This window comes from Meleagris gallopavo, chromosome 3 (genome assembly GCF_905368555.1).
Source record: "Meleagris gallopavo chromosome 3, MGAL_WU_HG_1.1, whole genome shotgun sequence".
NCBI lineage: Eukaryota > Metazoa > Chordata > Aves > Galliformes > Phasianidae > Meleagris > Meleagris gallopavo.
Window position 1 is genome coordinate 11,791,555 of NC_139406.1, and position 24,633 is coordinate 11,816,187.

The 24,633-nt window shown below is 42.6% G+C and overlaps 1 protein-coding gene across 5 annotated transcripts in view; it reads left to right on the forward strand.

Annotated features, from left to right (window-relative positions):
- Positions 1 to 24,633, forward strand: part of F13A1 (coagulation factor XIII A chain) — a 191,720-nt gene that overhangs the window by 127,577 nt on the left and 39,510 nt on the right. For 4 of the 5 annotated variants that reach the window (XM_085220261.1, XM_010708396.4, XM_085220262.1 and 1 more), the window contains 3 exons: positions 6,979 to 7,130; positions 13,072 to 13,260; positions 23,411 to 23,662. In XM_085220261.1, the coding sequence (XP_085076387.1) occupies positions 6,980 to 7,130; positions 13,072 to 13,260; positions 23,411 to 23,662 (592 nt within the window). In that variant the 5' untranslated portion in view covers position 6,979. Of the gene's footprint in view, positions 1 to 5,895; positions 6,069 to 6,978; positions 7,131 to 13,071; positions 13,261 to 23,410; positions 23,663 to 24,633 lie in introns of those variants that run through there. The other variant, XM_010708399.4, reaches the window with a different exon arrangement.

Below are 24,633 nucleotides of genomic sequence, written 5' to 3' on the forward strand. Positions count from 1 at the left end.
ATCACAGAATGGTTTAGTTTTAAAGATCATTTAGCCCACGATCCCTGCCCTCCAGGGACACCTTTCACTGGATCAGGTTGCCCAAAGCCCTGTGGCTACTCTGACCTCAAACACTTCAAGGGGTGGGACAGCCACAGCTTCTTTGGGCTATATGTTCCAGTGTCGCACCAGCCTCGTAGTAAAAAATTGTCTTTCTTATCTCTATTCTAAATTTACTCTCTTCCAGTTTAAAATCATTACCTCTTGTCCTTGTAAAAAGTCTCTCTCCATCTTTCTCTTCAGCCCATTTTAAGTATTGAAAGACTGCAATGATGTCTCCCCGGAGCCTTCTCTTCTCCAGGCTGGACAAGCCCAGCTTCCTCAGCCTGTCTTCTCAGGAGAAATGTTCCAGCCTTCTGATCATTTTTTGTGGCCCGTGTCTGGACCTACTCCAACAAATTCCTGTCCTTTGTGTGCTGGGGGCCCCAGAGCTGGATGCAGTACTGCAAGTGAGATTTCACAAGGGCAGAGTGGAGGGAGACAATCACCTCCCTCTACCTGCTGGCCACCTCTCTTTTGATGCAGCCCAAGAATACAGTTGGCCTTTTGGGCTGCAAATGCACACTGCTGGCTCATGTCCAATATTTCATCTACCAAAACACCCAAGTCCTTCTCAATAGGGCTGATTTCTATCCATTAATGCTTTCAGGTGATACTTTTACTGGAAACTGCCCTAACTCAACTGCAGCACTTTGCACTTGGACTTGTTGATCTTTATGAGATTGATGTGGGCCCACCTTTCAAGCCTCTCTGGATCCTTCTGGGTGGCATCTCTTCCTTATATATCAGCTGCACCACTCAGCTTGGTGTCCTCTGCAAACTGCTGATAATGCCCCCAGTCCCAAGGTGTTAATAAATATACTGAACAGTACCAGTCCCCATACAGATCCCTGAGGGATAGTATTCATCTCTGATCTCCGCCTGGACACTGTGTCATCGACTGCAATTCTCTGGACGTGGCCATCTAGCAAGTTTCTTATCCACTAAATAGTCAATCCATCAAATTAATTTCTTTCCAATTTAGAGAAAAGAATCTTGCGTGGGATTATGTCAAAGGCCTTATAAAAGTCCACGTAAAGGCACTGGTTTCTCTTCCCTTGTCTACTTATGTAACCATGGTAGGAGGCCACCAAATTGCCAGGCACAATTTGCCCTTGGTAAAGCTATGTTAATAGTCTTGAATAATCCCCTGTCTTCCATGTGCCTCAACATAGCTTCCACGAAGAACTTTTTCATGGTTTTCCTGAGCACAGAGATGAGGCTGACTGTTCTGTAGTTCTTTTTTTAAAAACTGAAGTGGTATTTCCTATTCTCCTGTCACTGGGGACTTCACCTAATTGCCATGATGTCAAATATGATGGAGAATGGCTTTTGGCTACTACGTCATCCAGTTCCCTCTGATGCATCTGATCAGGCCGCAGAGATTTACTTATGTTCAGATTCATCAGGTGATCTCAAATCCAGTCTTTAAGTATAGTGGGAGGAACTTACTATCCCAGTCCTGCCTTGATGTTCAGAGGCTTGAGAGAAAAAGAAGAGAGAAATTTTGGTCCAACTTTTTAAATTTCTATCTCTTTTCTCAGTCTTGTTGCCTGACAGATCAAGTAAAGTTGGCCCTTAGGTCAAGAGCTTCACTTTAGGTAAATGGCATTGATAAGACGATGTGATACAGAGCGATTTGCTTTAGAAGAATCTTTCTCTTTGCCGTATACATATGATATGTATGATGAATTTTTTTCTGAGAAACACTTCCCATGAAGTAACTTTCCCTCCAAAAGTTCATGGCTTTGCTTTGATAACCTGTCCTTTCATTTGGGACTGAAATATTAATCTAAGGGCTGCATCCTTTGTGCCTCTATCATCTTAAGGGTCAGCTGGACAAAGCAAGGAAGTAGTCCACCCCCACATTTCTTCATTATTTAAGGCCTCAGCTATAGCAAAACATAAACCAGTAAACAAAGCTGGAGCCCATGAAGATCATCTCTTATGAAATACCTCTTTGGCCTAGTTTGGCTATCTTTCTGTGAGATAATTAAGGCAACTCTGGTACAAAAACAGTGAAATGCTTTGAATTCAGATGTCAGTAGGAGTAGGAGTGGGAACCTGGATTGTATGCTCATAACAGCCAACGTGAATCTTTTTTTGTTTCAGTTACTACATGTACAGTTATGTTTATGTCTCAGGAAGAGAGATGCCTTCACAGATGAGTACAAAAAGATAAATGTCTTTTCCAACCTTTAACTCATGAGCTGGCATGTGCTTTAGTGTAATCTGATACTTATTGTTGGAAATGTATTTTACATAATTGGCAGTGGCAGCCACATAATCTGAGAGAGAAAAAAAAGTGTATTGAACTGTATACTGTGTATCACTGTTAATGATTTTGAGTGGCATCTATAAAGGATAATGTAGCACTTGAAAGTTATGCATCAAAACCTAGATAAAATGCTTTTATTTTTTCATTTCTAAGCTGCATTTCTTCTCACCTCGTTGTAAACGTTGGCTGTATAGATGCATACGGTGGGATCTATCACCTCACGCTCCCTTTGCAGTCAATACATGAAACAGGCACTTTTAGGCCATGATTCATCTGACCTATTTACATGTGTGCTGTAGGAGGAGATGAATCACTGCCTAGACTGCATCTCTGTGGAGGATAAAGAAAGCCTAAGATGGCCAGCTCAGACGTAGATGCTTATATGGATCTACAGATTGAATTTAAACTTGTGGTTTGGAACATTATTTTTCAGAGAAGAGTTAAATTTCTTAAGCCATATTTTCTTAGCAGAATGTGTGTATGAATATGTGTATATATAAAACAACCATATATATGTATATATATAACCACATATATATTTTTGTTGTTGTTGTTGTTTTTTCCCTGCAACAGAAACATTTGCAACAATATCTTTTGAAAACTGGCCTTATATCCCCTGCTCCAAATGTTCCACCATCTGAAGATCTGCCATTTTGTCTCTTTCTACCTCTGCCCCTCTTTCACACATACTGTCTTGTACACATGCTGTATTTCAGAGCTGGGCCTTCTGAATGTTCAGCATTAGTTCAAAATATACTCCTCTGTGAGTGGTAGCCAGAGCTGCTGAACACATAGAGATAAATGAGCTGGTTTTGGTTTTTAAAAAATTGAAAGCAAAATATGCAAACAAAACCACCAAATGAACAGTTCTGATATTTGCTTCTGTTTAAAAATAACATTTTTGTTCATGTTTTCTGCTAGAATCTGCTCTACTCTGCCTCCAGCCTTGGTAAGGCAAGGCATTATAGGGAGAGAGATATCAGTTTCTGGAAGACAAGTAATGATGTGGAAGGAAGAGGAAGACAGACTTGGTCATCTAAGAAAGAGTGCAAGTTCCCAAGTGAAACTCTGAGAAGATAAGAGAGATGGAAAGGTGTATTATATGTAGAAGATTAGAGTTCAAAGTGTCTGGTTTATGGGAATAAGAATTCCTTCCAGTGATAGTTATGCATGTACGTGTAGTACAATGTCCCAGTGCATCTGAATTCACATCTAGACTGCAAATGGGCCCAAAGGTAATACTTGACGGAGAAAAAAAAAAAGAAAAGAAAAGAAAAAAAAAGAAAAAGAAGAAAAGTAAGAAAGGAATTCACTGTTTTGCAAAGCATTACAATGCTCAGCTGCTGCCAAGGAGTTCTCAGCGTAGCTAAAATAGTGGTAGGCAAAATACCCCTGCCATCCAGCCACTGGCACGCAGCACAGCAAACCATTTACATGAGCACCTTGCTGAGGAGTTTGCTTATGACAGATCTTCACACGCTCTCCTCTCTGTCTGTAAAGTTCTACTGACTCTTATGTTTTGTGGGGTTTCCCCTCCAAACTTGTATCTGACATGGAAAGATGGAATAATGCTGACTCTCATGATAACAGGAAACTGAATTTGGGTTAACCCTTCGCAGTGCAAACTTTCCAAACATTTAATAGCTTTTCTGTGATGATCATGAGGAAAGGCTGTCCGTCATTCAAAGTCCATTGCAATCAATGGGAAGAGCATCTACAACTGCAAAGGTCTTTGGCAAAAACCACAAGCATTTGACGGCTGTCTCTGAATAACAAGCATGGACTCAGCTCTTTAGCAGTGCAGGAGTTGCTTCATGAAGAAAGATTGCTCTTTCACCGGTCATTCCAGAACACCATTCATTAAATATAAGGCCCTACAGGAAAAACAGGCCTTCATGTTCTCAGTGCCCCCTCCTGAATCAGCTCTGACGTCAGTAGTTTCAAACCATAGATGCTAAATTAAGGCCAGTGCAGTCTAATAGGCAAGGAAGGGCAAATGCTAAAAATTCAAGGTAATGAGAAAATACCTGGCATCTGGAGCTGTCATAAGCATGAATTTACATCACTCCCCACAAAATAAATAAATTATAGCCTATGAAACGTTATTCTCCCTGGATGCAAGGCTGCTGCCAAAAATTTTTGTTTCTGTGCTTTCTCAGTGATCGTCAGCTTCTGCCAAATGCTCCGAAGAGACCTGAAGGGGCACAAGGAGAGACATCTACAACTGCTGGCTTCTGAAGCATGAGGGCTGGGCTGGGATCATTTGGCTGCATCCACTCACTGCCGTTCTCACTCTGACTGAAAGTTTTCCTCCTGGCTCTGACAGCACTGCAGCCACTTGGGGAAGCACATAACTGCCTCAGGAGACGGAGTTTCTTATTTGTGTTGCAGGCCTCCAGCAGGCATGGCACCGAGGCAATATTTACTTCAGTTTCTATAACGTCATCACAGCAGCTGCAGTTTTGGGAACCGAAGTACTGGCTGGAAGTAGAAGGAGAGGCACAAACACACCATGCAGAAATCAGAGTGGAAAAAAGGAGAATTGGCAGCCAGCCTCCTCCCCCAGAAAGCTCATTGTGTTCCTGGGTGTCAGGGGCATTGCTTGCCCAACAGATGGTTACCATAAGGACCATCTGCAGAGAAGTGAGCCCATGGAAACTGCAGTTCAGGACAACAGCAAGACCAGATCTTTCCTGATGGTGCGCCGGCACACTTGGGGGAGCACAGCAGAAGAAGTGCAGTGCCCTGGCCAGGTGGCTTTCTGTGCTATGTGCCTAGCAGTCTACTGCAGGAGATGGAGTGTTTTGGGCCCTTTGACTCTGAGGTAGCAAGTAGCATGGCACAGTGCTCATGTGGAGATAGTGAAGCTGGCTCCAAAACCTCTGCAGTCTGGTGCTGAGCCTCAGCAAGCAATCCTGGCAGTCCCCAGTTATGTTAGAGCTTAGTGAAACTGAACAAAGTTGGTCTGTAGCTAAAATGCTTTCGTCAGGTACTGCTCCTGACACAGATTGTTAATGATACAAATTACCATGGGTAAGAGAAGAAGATCAGTTGCCCTAGATTGGAGCAAAACACCTTAACTCTCCGGAATTGCACAGTTTCTCATGGAAAAAATCTTGTTTGTTGAGCTAGCAATGAGCTTTCCATACTCACGTGCCCCATAGTCCTAAGAAGGACTGCTGTGAGGCACCATGCAGAGAAAGCATTGCTGTTTTCTACCTTTGAGTACTCTGAAAGTCAGCACCTCAAGTTGCAGTGCAGGCATCCTGAGATAGAGACACTATTAAGACTGACAACTTAGTCTGTGTCACTCAGAGAATCTCTTCCAGTCTTCCACTTTCTATGCTCTTGTGACATGAGAAGCTCTACTCTGTATCACTAAGGACTGAAACTTCAATGCCTAAGTTGTTTCCTTAGCCCAAGAACTCTGAAATACTCCTGATAAGTGGTTCCTGATGAGAGGTGGGGGAAGGTAGGCAGGGAGAAGGAGGGGAAGCAAAGACGTGCCAGCAGTGGTGGCAGATCCTTGGGGATGGTGTGGGGAGGGCTTGGCAACCCTTTCAGCACTGTCCTATTGCAACAGGAGGGAGGAGGATATACAGAAGTTACTTAAAAGCCCTCAACTTTTTCCAGGCTTCTATTACACATCAGAAAATCTGCAAGGGAGAAGACAAAATTAAAAAAAAAAAAAAAAAGACTATCTGAAAAGAAGGTACCCTTGCTAACTAGAAAACTTTAAGAGCTTACTACTATTAAATAATTGCTGTATTTTGAATTGATGTTTTCAGGAGCTTTGGGAAGAAGCTGTGTTCTCAGCCATGAATATTTTCTTAGATGGATGGTGTGGCTCTTTCGTTACTATGTGCTTTCACTGAGATAGATGTGAAAGCAGTTTTGACTAGCTCAAAGAGAAGTCTCTGATCAGCCTACATCTGAGATTTCCCTTAAGGTTGCTAGTGGGAGAGAAATAAGTGGATAAGTGCCTTTTTTTCTTTCTTTTTTTTCTGTCTCTCTTTCTCTCTCCTCAAAAGTGGGTTCTCTGTGTGCAGGAAATAGTCCTTTAGATATCGGGTGTTTGTGTGCATAGAGACAAAAAATATAGCATTTCAGTAATCATCTGCAGAATGTTGTGGGCTGTAGTATTTGAGATGATTGCAATATAACTTAGACTGTCATTTTTATTAGAGGAAGGTGGTATGCAATGTACTTCCTAGGAATATAATTTGTTATTTAGGGTGCAATAATATTGTTTTAGAGGGTGGGAAAGATGGTAATTTTCCACCTTTTTACCAGAAATTCCCAAATGTTTTTAATGCCCTGCTTCTCCTAGACAAATACTTCTGTGTTAAGCTTTCCTTTCCTCCTTCCACCCCCCTTCTTCTCTTATTCATGTGTTTTGACAAACACAAAATGGCTTACAATCCTTAGAGAGCTGTACTCCATCATTAGACTGATGTTTTCTGCCTCTCAGTTTTTATTTATGTGAATCTAAAAATGTCTAGCTCGCCGGCACCCCACACTGTTTCCGGTTTCTCCCATCTTATATGTGCCACGCTGGCTCGTGTGTGCTTTTTCCTTGCACTTTTTGTTTCTTACATGGTACTACAACGTCTTTAATACAGGATGTCTGAACCAACGAGTGCCAACAGAGAGAAGAAACAACCTCCCGTGAATGGGAGAAGAGCCCTCCCATCGAACAACTCCAATGCTGAAGAAAATGATGTCCCTGAAATGGATGCTTTTGGTCTGATACCTCGAGGATTTAATCCAAAAGGTACAGTGTAAAGTTTAAGACATACATCTGGTTTTGCTTCTAACCTTAGAGAGTGGCTTAAAGTCAAGAGTATGTTTTTTCCAGTTTGATTACAATCACAGAGTAACTTTAGGAGGACTTCCTCGAGTCTTTAAATTTGTGGCTGACTGTTCCAGGGCTGGGTTGAAAGCTCCACATTGCAGGGGCAGCAGAGGGGTGTCTCTGAACATCTGGAGTGGGAGAATGCATATATAGATATAGTTTCCTAACCAAAATCATCAAAATTTGTCATTGCCCTCAATAAAAATGATCCTGTTTCTGGTTACTTTTTCCTAACTCTGGACCAGCCCCTTTCCTTGAAGCATCTGGTGGTAAAGCAGGGCAAAACACTGATCTGGGTTAAAAAGAGGCTTTTGGACAGAAGAAGTAGAATAGAAAGTTTAATTTAGTACTTTTTAGTTCCACTTCAGCCTGGCTCATCTGTTGGCTTCAGGCATGGGGTGAAGGGAGCAGAAGCCTCCCCTTTTACTGGCCCTTCTGGTTTATACAGGCTTAAACTGACTGTGAATCTGCCGCAAAATGCTTTTACTAGATGGTCAACTCACTCATAAAAATGGCTGAGAAACTCAATAATTTACCTATGGAAAGTGTTTTAATGTTTTGGTTGGAGAGACAAAATATAATTCTGGGGCTAGTAAAATCAGAATGACTATTTTTGGAATGAATCTGAAAAGCACAGACAAGATTTAGAGGAAAATGGAATTGGATCCTGAATGAGACACCAAGACAGTAATGATTTGGGTTTTTTTTGCCTAAGATCAACAACAAAACCTGCTGCATGTAGCAACTCACAAGAGTGAGATGTGATAATACTTAGTACGGAACTTTTCATCTGGGGTTGAAAGAGTGCTTAATAAATGTGGACAAGCATTAACTGCTTCATTTTACACAGTAGAAAACAAGCAAGGAGATTTTCAGTGACAAGCTCAGAGTCCTGTTGGAAATCGTTATTTCTGTAATCTTAATCATCTGCTTTGCCCATGTCCTCCCCTTTTATTACACACATATTGCTTTAAAAAGCATTTCTTTAAAAAAGCAAACCAACTGGAATGTTAAGATGGTAGGAACTTTGCTTTAACTTTTTCAGACAACCCCGTAGCTCTAGAAAAAATATGAGTGTTTAAATTGTCAAAGGTAGTGTAATACAGGTCCTGACTATGTATATTTTCAAATTCAGTACGCCTGCAGAAGTTGGAGATATGTAAGGGTGCAGGATACCTTGGAAGGAATGCAGTCTGTAGCTAAAATGCATCAGTTCCTGAAGGAAGATTCCTATCAGCCTGTGGGGAGACCTCATTGCAGCCTTCCAGTACCTAAAGGTAGCCTACGAACAGGAGGGGAGCCAACTCTTTACAAGGGTAGATAATAGCAGGACAGGGGGAAATGGTTTTAAGTTGAGGGAGGGAAGATTTAGGTTTGATATCAGGAGGAAGTTCTTTACCAAGAGAGTGGTGAGGTGCTGGAACAGGTTACTCAGAGAGGTTGTGGATGTCCCGTCCCTGGGGCCCTGGGCAGCCTGGTCTAGTATTAAGTATGGAGGTTGGTGGCCCTACATGCAGCAAGGGAGTTGGAGCTCTACGATCCTTGAGGTCCCTTCCAACCCAAGACATTCTATGATTCTATGAAGTGCTTAGTATTAGGCTCTGAATGAATGTGGTGCTGGTAGACAAGATCATCTCTGTTTTCTGAAGTGTAATGGGAACGGGAATGTGAGATCAAATGAGTTGAGGCAGAAGGCTGCCTCATAAGGTGATGCTGCAGATGAGAAAACAGCCCTTGTCCAAAGCAGCAGTTTGTGTGGCCATAGGATCAACTTGACTATGGGACTGGTATGGCTGAAAAAATAAATTTAAGTATTACAGCAAAACTGTTATTGTACAGTTGGATCAGCTCTGCTATGCAGTTCTGCTCTGCAATGCTTGTAGCAATAACAAGCAAGGGTGACCTAGGTGGAGGAAAGGGAAGGGACTGTAGCAGCATTCCTGCCTCCGTGCACATCAGTTGTGATTTAAGCCTGTAACACCAGCTGATGTATATGTGTTCCCTGGACTCTGTTTTGGGGTAGGATGTTTAAATCGCCTGTCAGAGAATGTTAAATGTATACAGCCAAATGCTTTCCACACACAACTCAGATTGGCATTTGTGTTTGGAAGCTGAGCCTACCAAGAACAATTGCACCACTGGGGTTGAAGTGAGAGCCTGCAGGCAGAGCAGGAGCAGCAGGGTACTGCAGGGTGAACACATCTTTGCCATGGACTTCTTGCACCACCTTCTTCCTCTTCTCCTTCACACTTCCATACTTCTGGGTTGTCCAAGCCTTTTGTAATGGTTTGCGTATTTCACTTCCACATCAACCTGAAAAAAAGCAGGCCAATGCTTTTATCCCTGCCTGTCCAACTATGGTGTTTTCTAACTCTGGGGTAGGACGGGACATTTGCTGTAAACATCTAAATGTTGGTGTCTTCATCCATGTCAGATATTAACCAACACAGAGCTAGCCCAGCTAGAGGTAAGAATACAGTTCTTCCCAACAAGCAGTGAGTGTCTCTTCCAAGGTATCTTTCTCAGCTCCACTGGCTGCAGCAAGCAGATCTCACTGGCCATAAGACGTTACATGTCTGGCTCACAACATTTAGATGCCTAATTTAAAGGACTTTGTCTTGAGCTGAATCCTGCCCTTGTTCTGTGCAGTGTAGGTGTCTACAGCTGAGCTACTCACCCTCCTTTCCCTTGAGAGCCAATAGAGAGAAATAGGCATTTTTAGGGTGTGATTCATTTGACCTATTTTAGCTACTACTCTAGGATGAGGTAAACTCTGTGCTGAACGAGCTCTCTGCTGACACCCACTTCAACTGCACTGAATCACAACCACGTTAAAATTGGTGGAGACCGCAGGGACAGCTGCCTCCTGGTCAGCTGGCTGCCTGCTGCAGGCTGCTTGCTGCAGGCTTCCTTGGCGAGAAACCTGTGTCTCTTTGTTCACCTGTGCTGTGTCCTCCCTGTGGCTCTTCCTAGCCAGCTCATCTCCCCACACTGAGTTATAAGTGGGCCTGACGCATGCAGACAGCTCGGTGGGAGGATGCGGCCTTGGGGCTCCGCAGCCTGCAGGCTGCCCACATGCCCTCCTTTGCTAAGTGTGGGGACTGCCAGGGAATCGTGCATCCCCTGTTGGCAGAGAAACCATCACCTCCTACTGCTTGGTCTGTAACCCGGAATCCTTTCTCTCTTGTCCTCCAAGAAAACCTGATGATTGCTGGATATTTTTGGAATTGAAAAGCAGCACAAGATTATGCTCATTTATTTATTTCCAACCAAGGTTAACGTAGAATCATAGGCTTGTAGAATGGCTTGGGTTGGAAGGGACCTTAAAGACCACACAGTTCCAACCTCTTGCTGTAGGCAGGGCTGCCACCACCAGCTGAGGCTGCCCAGGGCCCCATCCAGCCTGGCCTTGAGAGTCCAGGGACGGTGCACTACAGCTTCTCTGGGCAGCTGCACCACTGCCTCACTGCCTTCTGAGTAAAGAACTTCATCCTATCATCAATTTCCACATTACAAAGGCTTTAAGAAAACATGAATCTGCTAGCTCTTGCACAGGAAACCTACCTGCACTAAATTGTGGATGAGGCTGTGACAAACCATCACATAGATCTGACTTCAAAGGAGACCCCTGATGTCCACCCATCCCTCACAAACAGACAAGCAGCAATGTGTGCAGCGCTTGGACCCTTCCTTTTGATTACTTCACCCTACCCTGTTGAAGATGTTTGTGTATCCTGTTACCCTGCTCACTTTTGTCCTCTCTAATTACCATTACTGTAATTAGCACAGGCTCAGTCACAGGTCATCTTCATCTGACAAGCTCAAAGAAGTTCATTTTAACACTGAGAGCAAAATGTGTTGTGTGCAGATGTGTATGATTGTGTTTTGACAGGAGCCTTGTAAAGTCCTGGGAAAAAAATGAAGCAAAAGCTGAACTGACACCACAGGGTGGCTGAGCTTTGTAGTTCCTTGAAGGGGTTAACTTGCAAAGAAAGGGCAGGGTCTCTTGCCTTTTGTTTCAGAGCATGAGATGAAAACACAACAAATGTTCAAAGGATTTTTATGCCTCCCTGAAAGCAGGGAGAAGCTGAGTCAAACTTACTGATGGTTAGATCTCTCACAGAGCTGTGATGTACAGCTTTTACATGGGATGTTTCTAGCCTAAGAGAGATTGGGAAAGAAAACAGCAGAGGCTATCCCATGCTCTCTTTTTTGAGTCCTCCAGGAAATTTCTGCTTTGCGTAATTTAATTATGACCTTTGTCAGCATTCTTGTGAGTGAATGTGGGTAAGTTTTGCAAGGAGGGAAGTGAAAACGCTCCCTATTTCATAGAGGCACATTGAGAAATGATTTCTGAGCAAAAAGCATTTGAAGTTTCACACGAGATCCATCTCTATAACTCCAGCCAACACTAAGGCCAGTGGGGATCTACAGAAGTTATTCCAGAAGCCTGGAGAAGTGAGCACAGAGTTACAACAACATTGCCATGGAGTTTTACCTTGCCCAGAGCCTTCTTGCCTGCTGTGGCTTCCTGCCTGCAGGAAAAAGCTGCCTGCAGAGCTGTGTTCTGAGGTTCTGTGCACTGGGCTGTGTTTAGCTGCCAGTGACTTGACTATCCAACTCATATGCTGAGTGCATCACTCGTGCTCACAGTATACTCAGCAGCAGGCCAAATGAGCCACCATGTGAGGACACACAGCTCCGCCAGCTGCTGGAAGTGTGCTCCTCTTCCTGCCAGGCATGAGTTTGGCTCTGTATTTGTCACTATAAAATGCAGAAATTGGCTGGTTTCTGTCAGCACCTGGAACTGCAAGCTGAGAGCTGCAAATCAAGCTTTACTTCTCTGTCTCTCTCCTCGTGGCAATAATGGTCCTCCTGGCAGAATTTTCATGATTATCTGTCCAAGCATGAAGGAGAAAGAATGATGTTTGGTTCACTTCTGTATGATTGCTCACTGTTAGAAGGAACTGGCTGTGAAGCTGCTGGGTACAGCTTCAATGTGTACAGGGACGGAGCTGTTGTGTGCGAAGGCTTCCACTGTGCAGTTTCTCAGCATGGTAGTCACATAGCTGGTGGTGACTGCAAGTGCCTTTGGCTATCCCAGTGCCACCGCACGCTGGTCATGAGCTGAGCAAGCCAAATTCTGACAGCTATAACCCTTTAGATTGCCCAGATTTGAAGGGAGTGAGGCGTTTGCTTGTGCATGTTATAGATACCCACTGCTATTTGACTATGACTTTATACTGTAATTACATACTATAATGTCATATTGAGTTTTCATAAAAGATACTAATAGCAGTGGAGGTGTTCTGAGAAGCTGAGTCTAGACATGTACAATACACCAAAGCCTTATTTAATACAGGCATCCAAGCTCTCAGCTGAAAGCAAGATCATTAAAGCCTCTCAGGCTCTGCAGCACTTGGTAGCAGTCGTGCTTTACAAACATTAACGTATGTACTTAAGCATCAAAAAATCCCTGCGAATATGCATTTTACATGGAGCCACAGCTGTCAAAGACCCACTGATTTTGCCCAGACCTGCAGAAAGCTGATGCAAAAGGATGGATAGAGCACAGCTCTTCCTGGCAGCATTCAGCTTTCCACCCATTAGAACCTGCCCTTTCTGTCATTGCTTTCACCATTTGTGGGGAACCTTATGTCCTCTGCAAAAGCAGCAAGTAGACAGAGAAGTTTCAGCCCATAAAACCCTGCTCAAGCAGAAAGGTGCTAGCCCCAAACAGGTCCAATACACTCCATTGCATTCCTTGATGGAGCAAAGCCGGAGAAGGGAGGGACAGGGCCTCAAATGCTGATGATGTTGATAATGTGAATGCATTCTGTTCATTGATGTGCCTCTGCAGATTACCTGCGTGTTTTGGATATTCATATGTTCAAAGAACCCAATGAGATCAACAAGCAGCAGCACCACACCGACAAGTACTACAATCCCAAGCTGATAGTGCGTCGAGGACAGCCTTTCCAAATCCAGATTGACTTCAGCCGACCCTATGAGCCAGAGAAAGACCAGATCTGGCTGGAGTATTTGATAGGTAAGTGCCAGGCAAAGACTGTGTTTTCTTAGCAAGTAAGGTAGAAAAGTCTGACAAACAGGAGCACGTCACTACTTAATGGCTGGGTCTTTTCCTATTCTCATTGATAAACCATAAACACACGCTTAAACAAAGCCAAAGAAATGGTTTTATAAACCGGATCTGAATCTTTGAGAAAGTCAACAAAATTACTTGTGAGAGAAGGAGAAATACTTGGAGATTTTTATTTAGCAAGAAGCTATACTTTATTGAGCTTTCAAGGTTATTTATTTCATAGCAAATGGCAAGTACCTATCATTAGTGTTCAGGAGATGAAGGGAGGAGGAGTCCATTGTTTGAGGTGGGAAAGATGACTATCAGCTGAGATAACAAAATGTTGGATACAGAAGGGGAAAAAAAATATAAGCAGAGCGGAAGAATAGAAGGCCTTACCACTTTGCAGCCTGTATTTAGAGCCAACCTGGTAAGAAGGGAAAAAAATCAGAGATTTTAGCTTTGGACCAGAAGCTTACTCAGGTTCACAATGAATTTACTGCAGAAAGAGCAGAGAAAGCATTTTTTCTTCTTACTGAGTGATCTTTGCCGGAGACCCAGATCCAAATGTACCTGTTGTCTTACTGACAGTACAGGACTAAAGGAAGGCATGACCTGGATAGAGAAAGGGAAAAGGCTGTGTCTTCTCACTGTGCTCCAAAGATGGCCGTCTATTCATCACAGTTCTGGGAAAGCCCTGATTTCATCTGGAATAATCTGGGAGTTTCTGTGTTAAGACATCAATGTTCTGGCTATAAACTCTCTAAAATAGATTTGAATTGATGTTTGCATTTACTTTCCTTAGAGAAGCGGCTCCAAAATTTGTAACATCGGTTTGTTTGTTTTTTTTTTCCCACTGTTGAATTATGATGATGTGGACATTTATTAGATTTGTTGCCTTTTAAAGCTAGATGGGCATTTATCTCTTAAACATATATGCAGAGAAAAGGTTACTGTCTGCACATTTTTTTCCATGAGTCTCTTCTTTCTAATTTAAATTAAGGTTGGAAGGCATGTTATGACAGTCCAGTGAGTGATTGGCTGAACAGCCACAAGTGCCTTTAAAAATTTAATATGCATAAATATCATTAGTTCTTTTGGGATTTAATTAAATTCAAGATTGTTCCCTTAATCTTTATATGTTTAAAACAAACAGCTGTAGCAGAAAAGAAGTGGAAAATGGAGCATTTGTTTTTTTATTGCATTGTGCGCTGTTTGCATTTGTTTTAATCAGTTATTCTATATTGGAAGAAGAAATTTAACACTTCTTTTGATGATGCACAGACCACTTGAGACAAGCTACTTGTTTATTTTCCTGTTACTCTTTCCTAACACACATTTGTCCATGGTTTTTACTTTGAATCTCTAAGCCCAGATAAAAGCCCTTTCATTCTCAGCCATGGAAGGAGTAGAGTTAAACACAGCCTGAGCCAGGGAGATTTTGCAGCAAACTCAGTTCTGAGTGATGATTTTGGAGATAGACTTGGGTGTGTGGTTGTCTTGTCTTCCCCTTCCCATTTTTCACCATTACTGTCCTTTCTGTTAAATGGGAATACTAATGCTGAAGTCTCATATGTAGTGGCTAGAAAACAGCTGAAGGGAGTTCTATACACAGAATAGTATACAGTACTATTGTGCTCTCCTGCTTTCAAATGTCTGCTTCTGCGAGCACCACTGCTCTCTTGCTAGAAGGAATATAGCTCACAGAAGTCCAGCTGGGAACTGAAAAGTTCAGGCTCCTCTTCTAGGAATCAGTTAAGACTGGATGCTCCACAATGTTTCTTTTTATGCACATTTGGTGAAAAGAAAGTGCATATATTCTCAGAAGCTAGTAACAAAGCAAAACAAAAACAGTCCACAATGGACGAGGTAATACAGGGAGTTGCAATCACATCACGCAGAGATGATCTGCTTGACTCTTGCTATTCTCATTCTAGCGGCAAGTCCAATATTTGGTGCCCTGAAGGAGAGGAGAATTCTCCTATTTAGCAATGGGTATCAAATGCCAAAGGTTTCAGTGCTGAGCTTGCAGACATTTGTCACAAGAGATGTGGCACATTTACATCCAGTTTTTTTTTTAATGTTTGTCTGCCTGAGGAGTGGACATTCATCTCCTGTAATGCAAGGTGCTTGGAAACCCAGTCCAGAAACACTGCCTCTCCAGCAGAGGAAGGAAGCAGGCACCTCCAGGTGGCAGTTTAGCCCTGCTGTCTTAAAAAGGGACAAATTCTCTGCTAGATTTTTTTGTCTTCCTCTGTTGACTCCACTCCATAGTCTAGGCTTTGGCCTTAAGATGACTGAAGACAGGAGAGATGAATCTCACCCTTCGGTACTGTCAAGAAGGAGCTACACCTAAGGCATGGCTCCGACATCAACCGTACAGCAAACACAACCTGATCTCACAGAATCTTTTTGAACAGAAATCACATTGATGCCTGCTGGGAAAGTACTGAGTAGGAGAGTCTGAAGTGATGGATATGATAAAATATTGGCAGACTGCTGCAAAATGACCTTTCCAAGGAGCTCTTTCCTTGCCCAAGCAGTGGATTTCAAACAGTGCAGGAGAACCATAGAGTACCTGGGTTGGAGGGACCTCTGGAGGCCTCATGTCCAAGCCCTTGCTGGAAGTAGGTCTAGTCTGCTCATGCTGCTCAGAGCCGTGACCTTGGAGCAAGTTTTGGATGTTTCCAGGGTAGAAAGATTACCCTGAGCAATGCAAACTAGGCTGTCCATGAGATATGGGATCTTCAGAGTGTTTCAAGTTGCCATAAAGTATAAAGAAAGTTTTGGGAGGGACAGCTAGATTGTGTCCCAGGTAATTTGGCTGAGAAAACTCAAATTCTCTCTTTGCAGGGCTGTGCCTGCAGTGAGGGCTCTTTATACAAAGCTGTTTAGAAATGATTAGTCCCCAGCACTGGAAATTTCTCAGCATTGATGTTAATCCAACACAGAATTTTTATCCATTGAAGATTAATTTTGCTCCATTATCTTCCTGCTACAATGATAATGTCCAGATCTTTTGTGTATGTAGAGCTATACTATTTCCTTTACTCCCTGAAATTTAGTTTTACATCTCTTTTTTGTTCCTGGTTTTCTTCTTTTGAATCATTAAAAAGATGATCAGTGAAACATATAGAGACTGCTTAATCCTTCTAATTGATAATGAATCAAGGATACCTGGGATAAATGGTTCTCGTGTCATGTGAAGTTTGGTCTCAAACACTCACAAAGCATTCAACATCTTTTTTTTTTTTTAAATCTACAGTCCATTTGAGACTATTCACACACAGCCTACAGTCCATGGGATAAATTATATATATATAGTAGAAAAAAATAATTCTATACATACATACATATATATATATACACATTTATGTAAATAAGTGTAGAATTATTTTATAAGTATATATATATATACCCGTATAGAATTATTTTACTTCAATCTCTTGAAGGTCATTTTGAAGTCCTTCTGGGATCATTCCTTATGACTAAAGTCCTTTTTGCCTTAACAGACTGTTTTCCATAGAGTAATCATTGGCGAAAATGGCTGGAGTGCTAATGTGAATTATTATAATTCAATTCCTCACATAATTCTTCATTAAATTAGAACTGTACATGTCTGCCAAAGTATGGAAAAAAAGTTGAATGTACTGAAAATCTACATGGAAAAATATCCATATATAAAGAGTAGAGGATATTTTTCCTGTTCTTGTGCTGGACTTCAGCCCTTCTTCAGTATCTGTGTTTTGGGAGCTGCTTCATCACCTCATTTATTTCCTTTCTTGCCACCCACTCCCTAGCTTTAAGGAAAAGAAAGGTGAACATCACCTCTTAGGAAAAACTCATTTTAGTGGTGTGAGGATGAGATAAAAGAGCCGTCTGATGTGAAGTTTCAGTTTACTTGCACCCTTGATGAGTCTGGAGGAGCCAATGAATCCTTCACCCACCTGATTCCCCCTGATTACCACCCTCAGGGTGATGGGGGGTAGAGTTTGTGCTGCTGTTGGCTTTCCACTGTCTGAGCTCTCACATCGGGGTGGCCAGCCTGGCATGACTGCTGTAAAGTTGCCACAGTCACTGCTGCACTGGTAGTGATTTCACTCAAAAGCAGACATACGATTAGATAGGCCTTCAATCTTGCTTTTAATAGCAGTTTCCTATACATGGCTGTAAATTCTGGAGTGGTTGATAAGTATATATGGTACATCCTTATTCTAATGATATATTGCCCCACACCCTCATAAATTGTTGACTATTTGTATTTTACTTCAGTGGTTTCATAAATCCATATATATTGGTCTAGTTCTAAATATTATTATGAACCTTTTATTCATTGGCATACTTCTGAAGTGATCATAAATTCCAATCCTTTAGGCTACTATCACCTTTCCACACGTGTGAATGTGTGGGCACCCACTGACCTGCCCTGCTGTACCTCTCAGACCATAAATCATCAGCTTCTGGCCTGAGATGAGAACAAATGTGCACTGCTCCCTTTACTACAGTCTTCCCAGGCCCAGTCCAAACGATGAAAGCAACTAAGAACAAAAAGATGTTAGCCCTGATCCCATATGGCTTATTTTAGTTGACATTAAATTCTAACCTATAGTCAGAAGGGCATTTGAGTATGACTGAATAGCCAGCGGTCTGATGCAGATTGCCTCAGAATCAACAGTGCTCCATCTCCCTGATTAATGAAAAGCTACAAAGAAATGGACAGTTACAGAAACCTATGATGATCTGAGCATGGAGACCAAGCCCACACTGTTTTCCATTTTCTCTGGAAGGTTCCATTTGGAGGAAGAAAGGATAATTTATTAGCCACAGAACACATTTCCTAGAAATTAATTCTAGGGAGAGAAAAGACATGTTTGCCAACTCCTAACAAAGAAAAACAAAACTCTCCACTTGCTGAATAAAGGCATTTGGGTATTTATTCCATTCTGGAATTCCTGCCCAGGTTCTAGAGAAGCAGAGAGAAGGGAGTTCCTCAAGATGCTCCATGAATTCTCTTTCAAAAGGATCTTTATTCTATAGTGCTATAGTGCTCTTCCTTTGCATCACTATAGCAGCATCAAGTGGCATTTAAAATTAGCTGTATTATTTAATGCTTTTAATAGCTAAGGCGCATGACTCAGATGTATGTTTTATGACTGTAAAGTACTCATAATATTCACTCCTGGGACAGAGTGGTCAGATGTTAAGGATTTCTAACTGGAGCTACAAGCAAAAATTATTTAAAGATATTTGGGTTTCCTACATTTCCAAGTTTGTTCTGCAGCACTTCTGAAGGCAATGGGACTAAAGACACTGGGATTTTTAGAAAAAAAATCTTTCTCCTTGCTTGTTTTGTTTGTTTGAGTACAGCTTCTCTCTTTTTCCTTTTCCTTTGTTTTTCTCATTCTATTTTCTTATGTTTTCTATCCCTTTGCCTTCTTTCTCTTCTCTCTCTTTCTTTCTCTCACACACACACACTCGACATCTTTCTCTTCTCCTCCTCTCTTCTCCTCTTACATTCCTTCTTCTTGTTCTTCTTTACAGTGGCTCCAAGCTCCAATTTATTTATCAACCTGTAGCAATTATTATTGTTCCAGGACTAGCATTGAAATAGATTCTCTACCTTTTGTAAGAGTGTATCCAGATAAAACAAATGAACTTATCGGAGAAATTGTTAACCTCACTCTGTATAAAGTATTTCCCAAAGGGCAACAGATTCCTCAACTCTTTAAAAAAAAAAAACAATCTTCTAATGAGGGTTCCTAAAAAAGCTATTGAGAAATAGCTTTGCTCACCTCCTTGTCTTTTGAGGCACCCTACTTCCATCAGGAGGGACAAGTACACTGATGTGCATCTTTCAGCCCTTTGCTACCAACTTTTCCCTCCTTGCTTCCTACGGGAAAAGAGCCACTGACTTGCGTAGGGCTTGCACTCATCAGTCCCTCCATGTTGTGCTAACATCGTGGCACTAGCTCACTGATGGCCATCTAAGAGCTATTTAATGCACGCACATGTAAAGCAATATGGCCCCTGGGGATCAAAGGAAATGCTAAACTAGGTGGCTGGGAAGGGAGGAGGAAGAGTGGTTCTTGAGCAAGCCATGATCTCCAGTAAGTGACTAGGAAGTAAGAGCAGCAGGGGGACTTGGCAGACTTGGGGAACTGGGGGAGGAACACTTGTGTTTTGCTGACTGAACTTGCTGTACCTCTCTCTCGCTCTCCCTCTGTTGCTGTAAATCCCTCACGGATGCAGCAGTGTTATCCAGAATTAAACACAACTGATGGGCCCAGGAGCTGACATGCTAAGGAGCTGAGGCATATGTTAAGAATAACTCATTTTGAGTGCATCTGTGTGTAGCCACAGTCTTGTGTTTTAAATAGCTCTTTCTTCTACTGCTGCATAAATAGATTTTGGCGAGTTTTAACAAACACTGCTCTCTTCTTTCTGCACCTATAGAGCGGGTGGGGGGGTGGGAAGACTATTGCATACATGCCCATATTCGCACAAGCTTCAGTCATGGTGCATTCACTCACATACTTATTTACTTTTAAAGCCTTGTGATGTAGCACTGAGGAGAAGAGAGCATTGCTTCTTCAATAGTGATTACAGCTATGCTGCTCCACTTCCCATGTGCCTGGAAACCCAGGTGCAGAGCAGAGCTGAGCTGCAACTGAAGTGAATAGAAGCTTTAGGAGCTCAGCTTAGGTAGCTACAGAAACCATGGTGAGATAAGAAAGGAGAGAAAAGAAGTACCAAAGGCCTGTGCACTGTGCTGCAAGAAGAAATCAGAGTGTTTGTACCATTACATTTTCTGTAACAGAGATTTCTATAGAAGCAAAACAGCCTTTTGGCAGTATCGTGGCTCAGTGCCTAGCCCTGCATTGAAGTGCAGAGTGCTGGAGGCTCCTGAAGGAGGGACACTGGTATCTCTTCTGCCCTGCCCTTCCTTGAAGGCAGGACATCATCAGCTACCATTTAGTACTAGAACTCTTCTGAGATGTAACAAGAGCCTATAAAAAAAAGACTCTATCTATGCCTGATGGTATCAGTGCAGTGGCCTCCAAGCTTTCTGAATTCTCATCTGTCTGCTGTTAGAGGAGATGGGGACATCCCAACAGCATGTAATGCAGCAACTTTGTCTTTCAGAGATAAATTTGCTGTGAAATGTCCTCATGTGAGGGCCAGAGCCTCCTACACCCAAAGCACATGTGAGCACTGGGGAATGAAGCAGCCACAGAGAACTGGCTGCGTATCATTGCTCAGGCTGCCAGCTCCCAGAGCAAATCAGAGCATGAGGGATGCTGAGCCAGCTGATGCTGCTGGCAGAAACGCCTTCCTGTCAGCATAAAAAGAATTTATCTTCACTACGTGATCCTGGTCCTGATATGCACCAAACACACCCTCCTGCCTCTCTGCATGTTGAGTTAGCACAAGAGGTCCTGCAGAGAGTGCTCTGCCAGGAGTTCACAGGCTTTTGGTAATGAGTTTTTAGATAACATTGAATCTTATTCCTTAGAGACTCTCACCTGGAATGTGCAATCACCATTGCGCATTATCCCTTCTGAGAAAGAGCTGACAACTCAGATATCCCAATTATGAGCCAAAGTTGGCCATACTTTTCCACTGCAGCCAGAAATGTGTGCTCAAGATGCAGATAGATTCAAACGGCCAAGCCATCTTGAGAAGACATCCCTACAGTGTTGATAAACAAAGTATTGAATCTATGTAGGGATGCTTTTGCCAGCAACCTTAGCATGTGATGCCAAGTACACTCAGCTTCATAGTGCTCTAGTATCAAGGCACCAGATGTGTGTATATGAGACTAGTGTGGTTGGTGCTGTCAGGTGCCTGGATGTGTGATTACAAATCAGCTCTACAAGCTCCTGTCAGAAGCAACAATTCTCCTGCTCTTCCATTTGCATTTTGGTATTCATTTCAGAAAATGAAGGAAGTTGTCCTCTCTTCAAAGAAAATGTTTGAAATTCTTCACTGTGCTTTTGAGAGCCCTGACCATCATCCCTGCCTTCCTCCTGGATTTGAGACTTATGCAACTGTTAGCGAGCAGACAAATCCTGCCTGCCAAATCATGTTTGCTTGTATATTCTGTTTATAGCATCTGCAAATTATCCTGACTTCTAGGATATTCCTTCCGTGGCATCCTTGCTAAGTCTACAGGAATGCAGGCAGTATCCCATGCAGGACAGTACAGTGGCCTCTGTCTTTCTGCATGCAGCTGTGGGGACTGGCATGGACGCTGAGCTGAAAGGATGTTGCTTACTTCTCAGTAGCAGCTACAGGTGCTCCATTGTCAAGCAGCAGATAGATATCTTGTGGCTTTGCATGCAAGAGGACCTTTGTTGTTTTGAAGGGTAAATGGGATTTTACACGTTGAGTCTTCAAATACCAGAGATATAGTACCTTGCTAAGCCTGGTAAGAGGTGCAGGTTTCCATAAAGGTGCATTGCAGAGACCCCATGGCTTCTTTGGGAACCTTTATTGTTCTTATGGGCAGACTCACTGCAGAGGAGTTCTTCAGTTTCCTGATTTCCAGCACACATAAGATATGGTCATGTAGGAACAGAGCCACAGTGCAGTGTGTTCTGTCCCTGATAGGCTCCTATAGCAGGCAACTCTCAGTGAAAGTGACAGCATCAGTTCCTAAGTACGTGAAAATACTAATCTTTCTCTCCCTCCTTGTTGAAAGAGATGAGGAAAATATTGAAATAAAAGTTGTACTTGTTAGTGGTTTTAAAGGGTATCAGCTCAATTACTTGGTTTGCTCTGCAGCTTTGTTTGCATGAACTGCTTAAAAAACCCACGACAGCTATTCCAAAACTAGAAACAAAGCATCTACTGTGGAGGCAAGCTGGGTCATACCCAGTTCTGCTACAAAGAACCAGAATGTGTTCAGCTCTCAGATCACAATTGTTAGCAGAGGAAATATCTCATCTGCTACCTCTATAGGATCTTCTCTGTAGACAGTCTTTCCTTTGAAGACTTATTTTTGAAGTGTCCAGTGCTTTATCTTCTGCTGTTTTCTATTGATTTTACTCTCTTATTTCAGTCCGCCTTTCTTCTGTAGGCCTCTTCTTTCAGTTGTATCCCTTGCTGATCTGAAGGGGTTTCATAGGTTAGAGCATCCCTGGCCTTTAGGGAAACTGGGCTATTTATGTGCACTGAAAATTTGCAAGATGGAAGTTTTTGTGTTCTGAATAATCTGTTGGATGAAGCTCAGTCATTCCAATTACGTTAGAAACACGGGGGTCATGGCAGATCACAAGCTTCATATTCAAAGTTAGAGTTGCCCTTTCCCAGAATGTGACAGTGTTCAGATCTGGGTCTATCTCTGCTTCAGCTGTATAAAAATAAACAAACAGGAAAATCAGTGCCCTTGTGCATTACATTTTTAAGCTCTAAAATAGTAGGAATGAAAAATAGAGAAGTCTGTCTCTCCCTCTGTGCTTTCCTTACTGTACCGGTGAATGAGAATAAAATTTTAAACCTAAAATCTGAAATGAAAAATAGACTTGAGAATGACATAAGGAACTCAGCCTTCTCGCGAGCATCTTTTTTATCTATGCCACTGGTTGGATTCCAGTTATAATTTGACTCTACCTCAGGCTCAAAGGGTATAATCCTTCCCATCTATCTTGAATTCTAGCAGTGTACATGTTTACATTTAGTTTGTCTGTCTAGATGCTTTTTATACTTAACAGAGTAAAACCAGTTTCTTTGGGTCATGATTTGTCTTACTATAAGGCAGTACTTTGAAAGTTTGTCATACTTTGGGGCCCACTGCTTGCACAGAACATTTAGCTACACAGCCAAGCTATGTTCATCCAGACTCTGGGTATCCAGAGTTGGTTCCCACACCATCTACAAGGTTCTTGGGGAGTATCCATTGCATGGGCTGCCTGCTGGGAAGTGGTATATGCCCTTCTGTGGCAGCAGCACCAGCAATCAAGTACTGTGGAAAGCTCTACAGAAGGCAGGTGGTTCCTGCCCACTAACATTTGCCGTCTTTGTTGGAAATACACAGAGGGACAGAAGACTGTTGGGAAATGAAGAGATACTAAAGCTAAACGAACCACATCATGGAGTTATCCCCTTCTTTCCCCAGGTCGCCACCCACAACCAAACAAAGGCACCTACATCCCGATCCTCATAGGTGATGTGCTGAAACCTGGAGAGTGGGGAGCCAAGATTACCCACAAGGAGAACAGCTCCATTCGCCTGTCCATCATGTCCTCTGCTACCTGCATTATTGGGAAGTTTCGCCTTTACGTTGCCATCAGGACTCCCTATGGCATCATCAGAACACACAGGAACTCAGCAACTGACACTTACATATTGTTCAACCCCTGGTGCCAACGTAAGTAGTTTCTTATCAGTGTCAAAGACTCACAGTTTCTCCACTGGGCTGATTGGTTTGTGAGAGGCTGTAGTCCAGGAAAAGGAACTTGTGCCAAGGTGGTTGAAGGTCAGTCTGTATGAATACAGAAAGGATATGGTTACATTTACCTAATTGCCCACGGCTAAATATCACACTCTTAGGGGTGCCCTGTGAGGGGGCTACAGGGGCACTCTGTAGTTTCATGAGGCTGAGTTTGTGTTTACCAACATAGTTGGCATGGCACTGCTCCATTTTTGGTATTAAATATATCCCAGGGCTTTGCTCTGGTTTTAATAATTATCAGTGTGAACCTTCTGCCTGCCGACATGTTCCTTAAACAGATAAATCAGTACAGGCATGTTTTTTTTTCCCAGGATTTGGTGTGGGGTAGGATGTAGTGGCACCCCATTCACAACAGTTGAACTACATTGCTGGTTGCCACATTTTAGGATGGAGCATTTGCAACCCAAAGGCCTGCTAAAACTCAATGGAAGCTGCTGTCCTGCACAAGTTGGATGCACTCGGTCTGCTGCAACATGATTGGTGGCACATTGCTGTTACACAGGATTTGACCTTATAACTTACCCTTAGCAGTGACTAATTACCAGCAACTTTGTCCTCTTTGAGGAACAGAACATTTTGCAAATTAGCCCTTTTTGTAATCCAGTGCGTTAAAGAACTTTTGTTTTTTAAATCTCCTTGGACCAAGGTAAAATCAGCCCTTCTGCTGACAGAACTGCTCTTTTACCCAATGAACTCAAAGTGTGGTTTTAAGGAGAAGGCAAGGAGGACTGGTGAGGCTAGGTTCACCAGCCTTCTGACAGGCTTTAGCACCGTGTCTCAGCTTGTGATGCTTGTAAGGCTTCATATCTGGCACACGTACTGCTATATATTTAGGTCACCAGCTAACTATATATCCTCCTGCCATCCTTCCATCATCCTTCAATTTT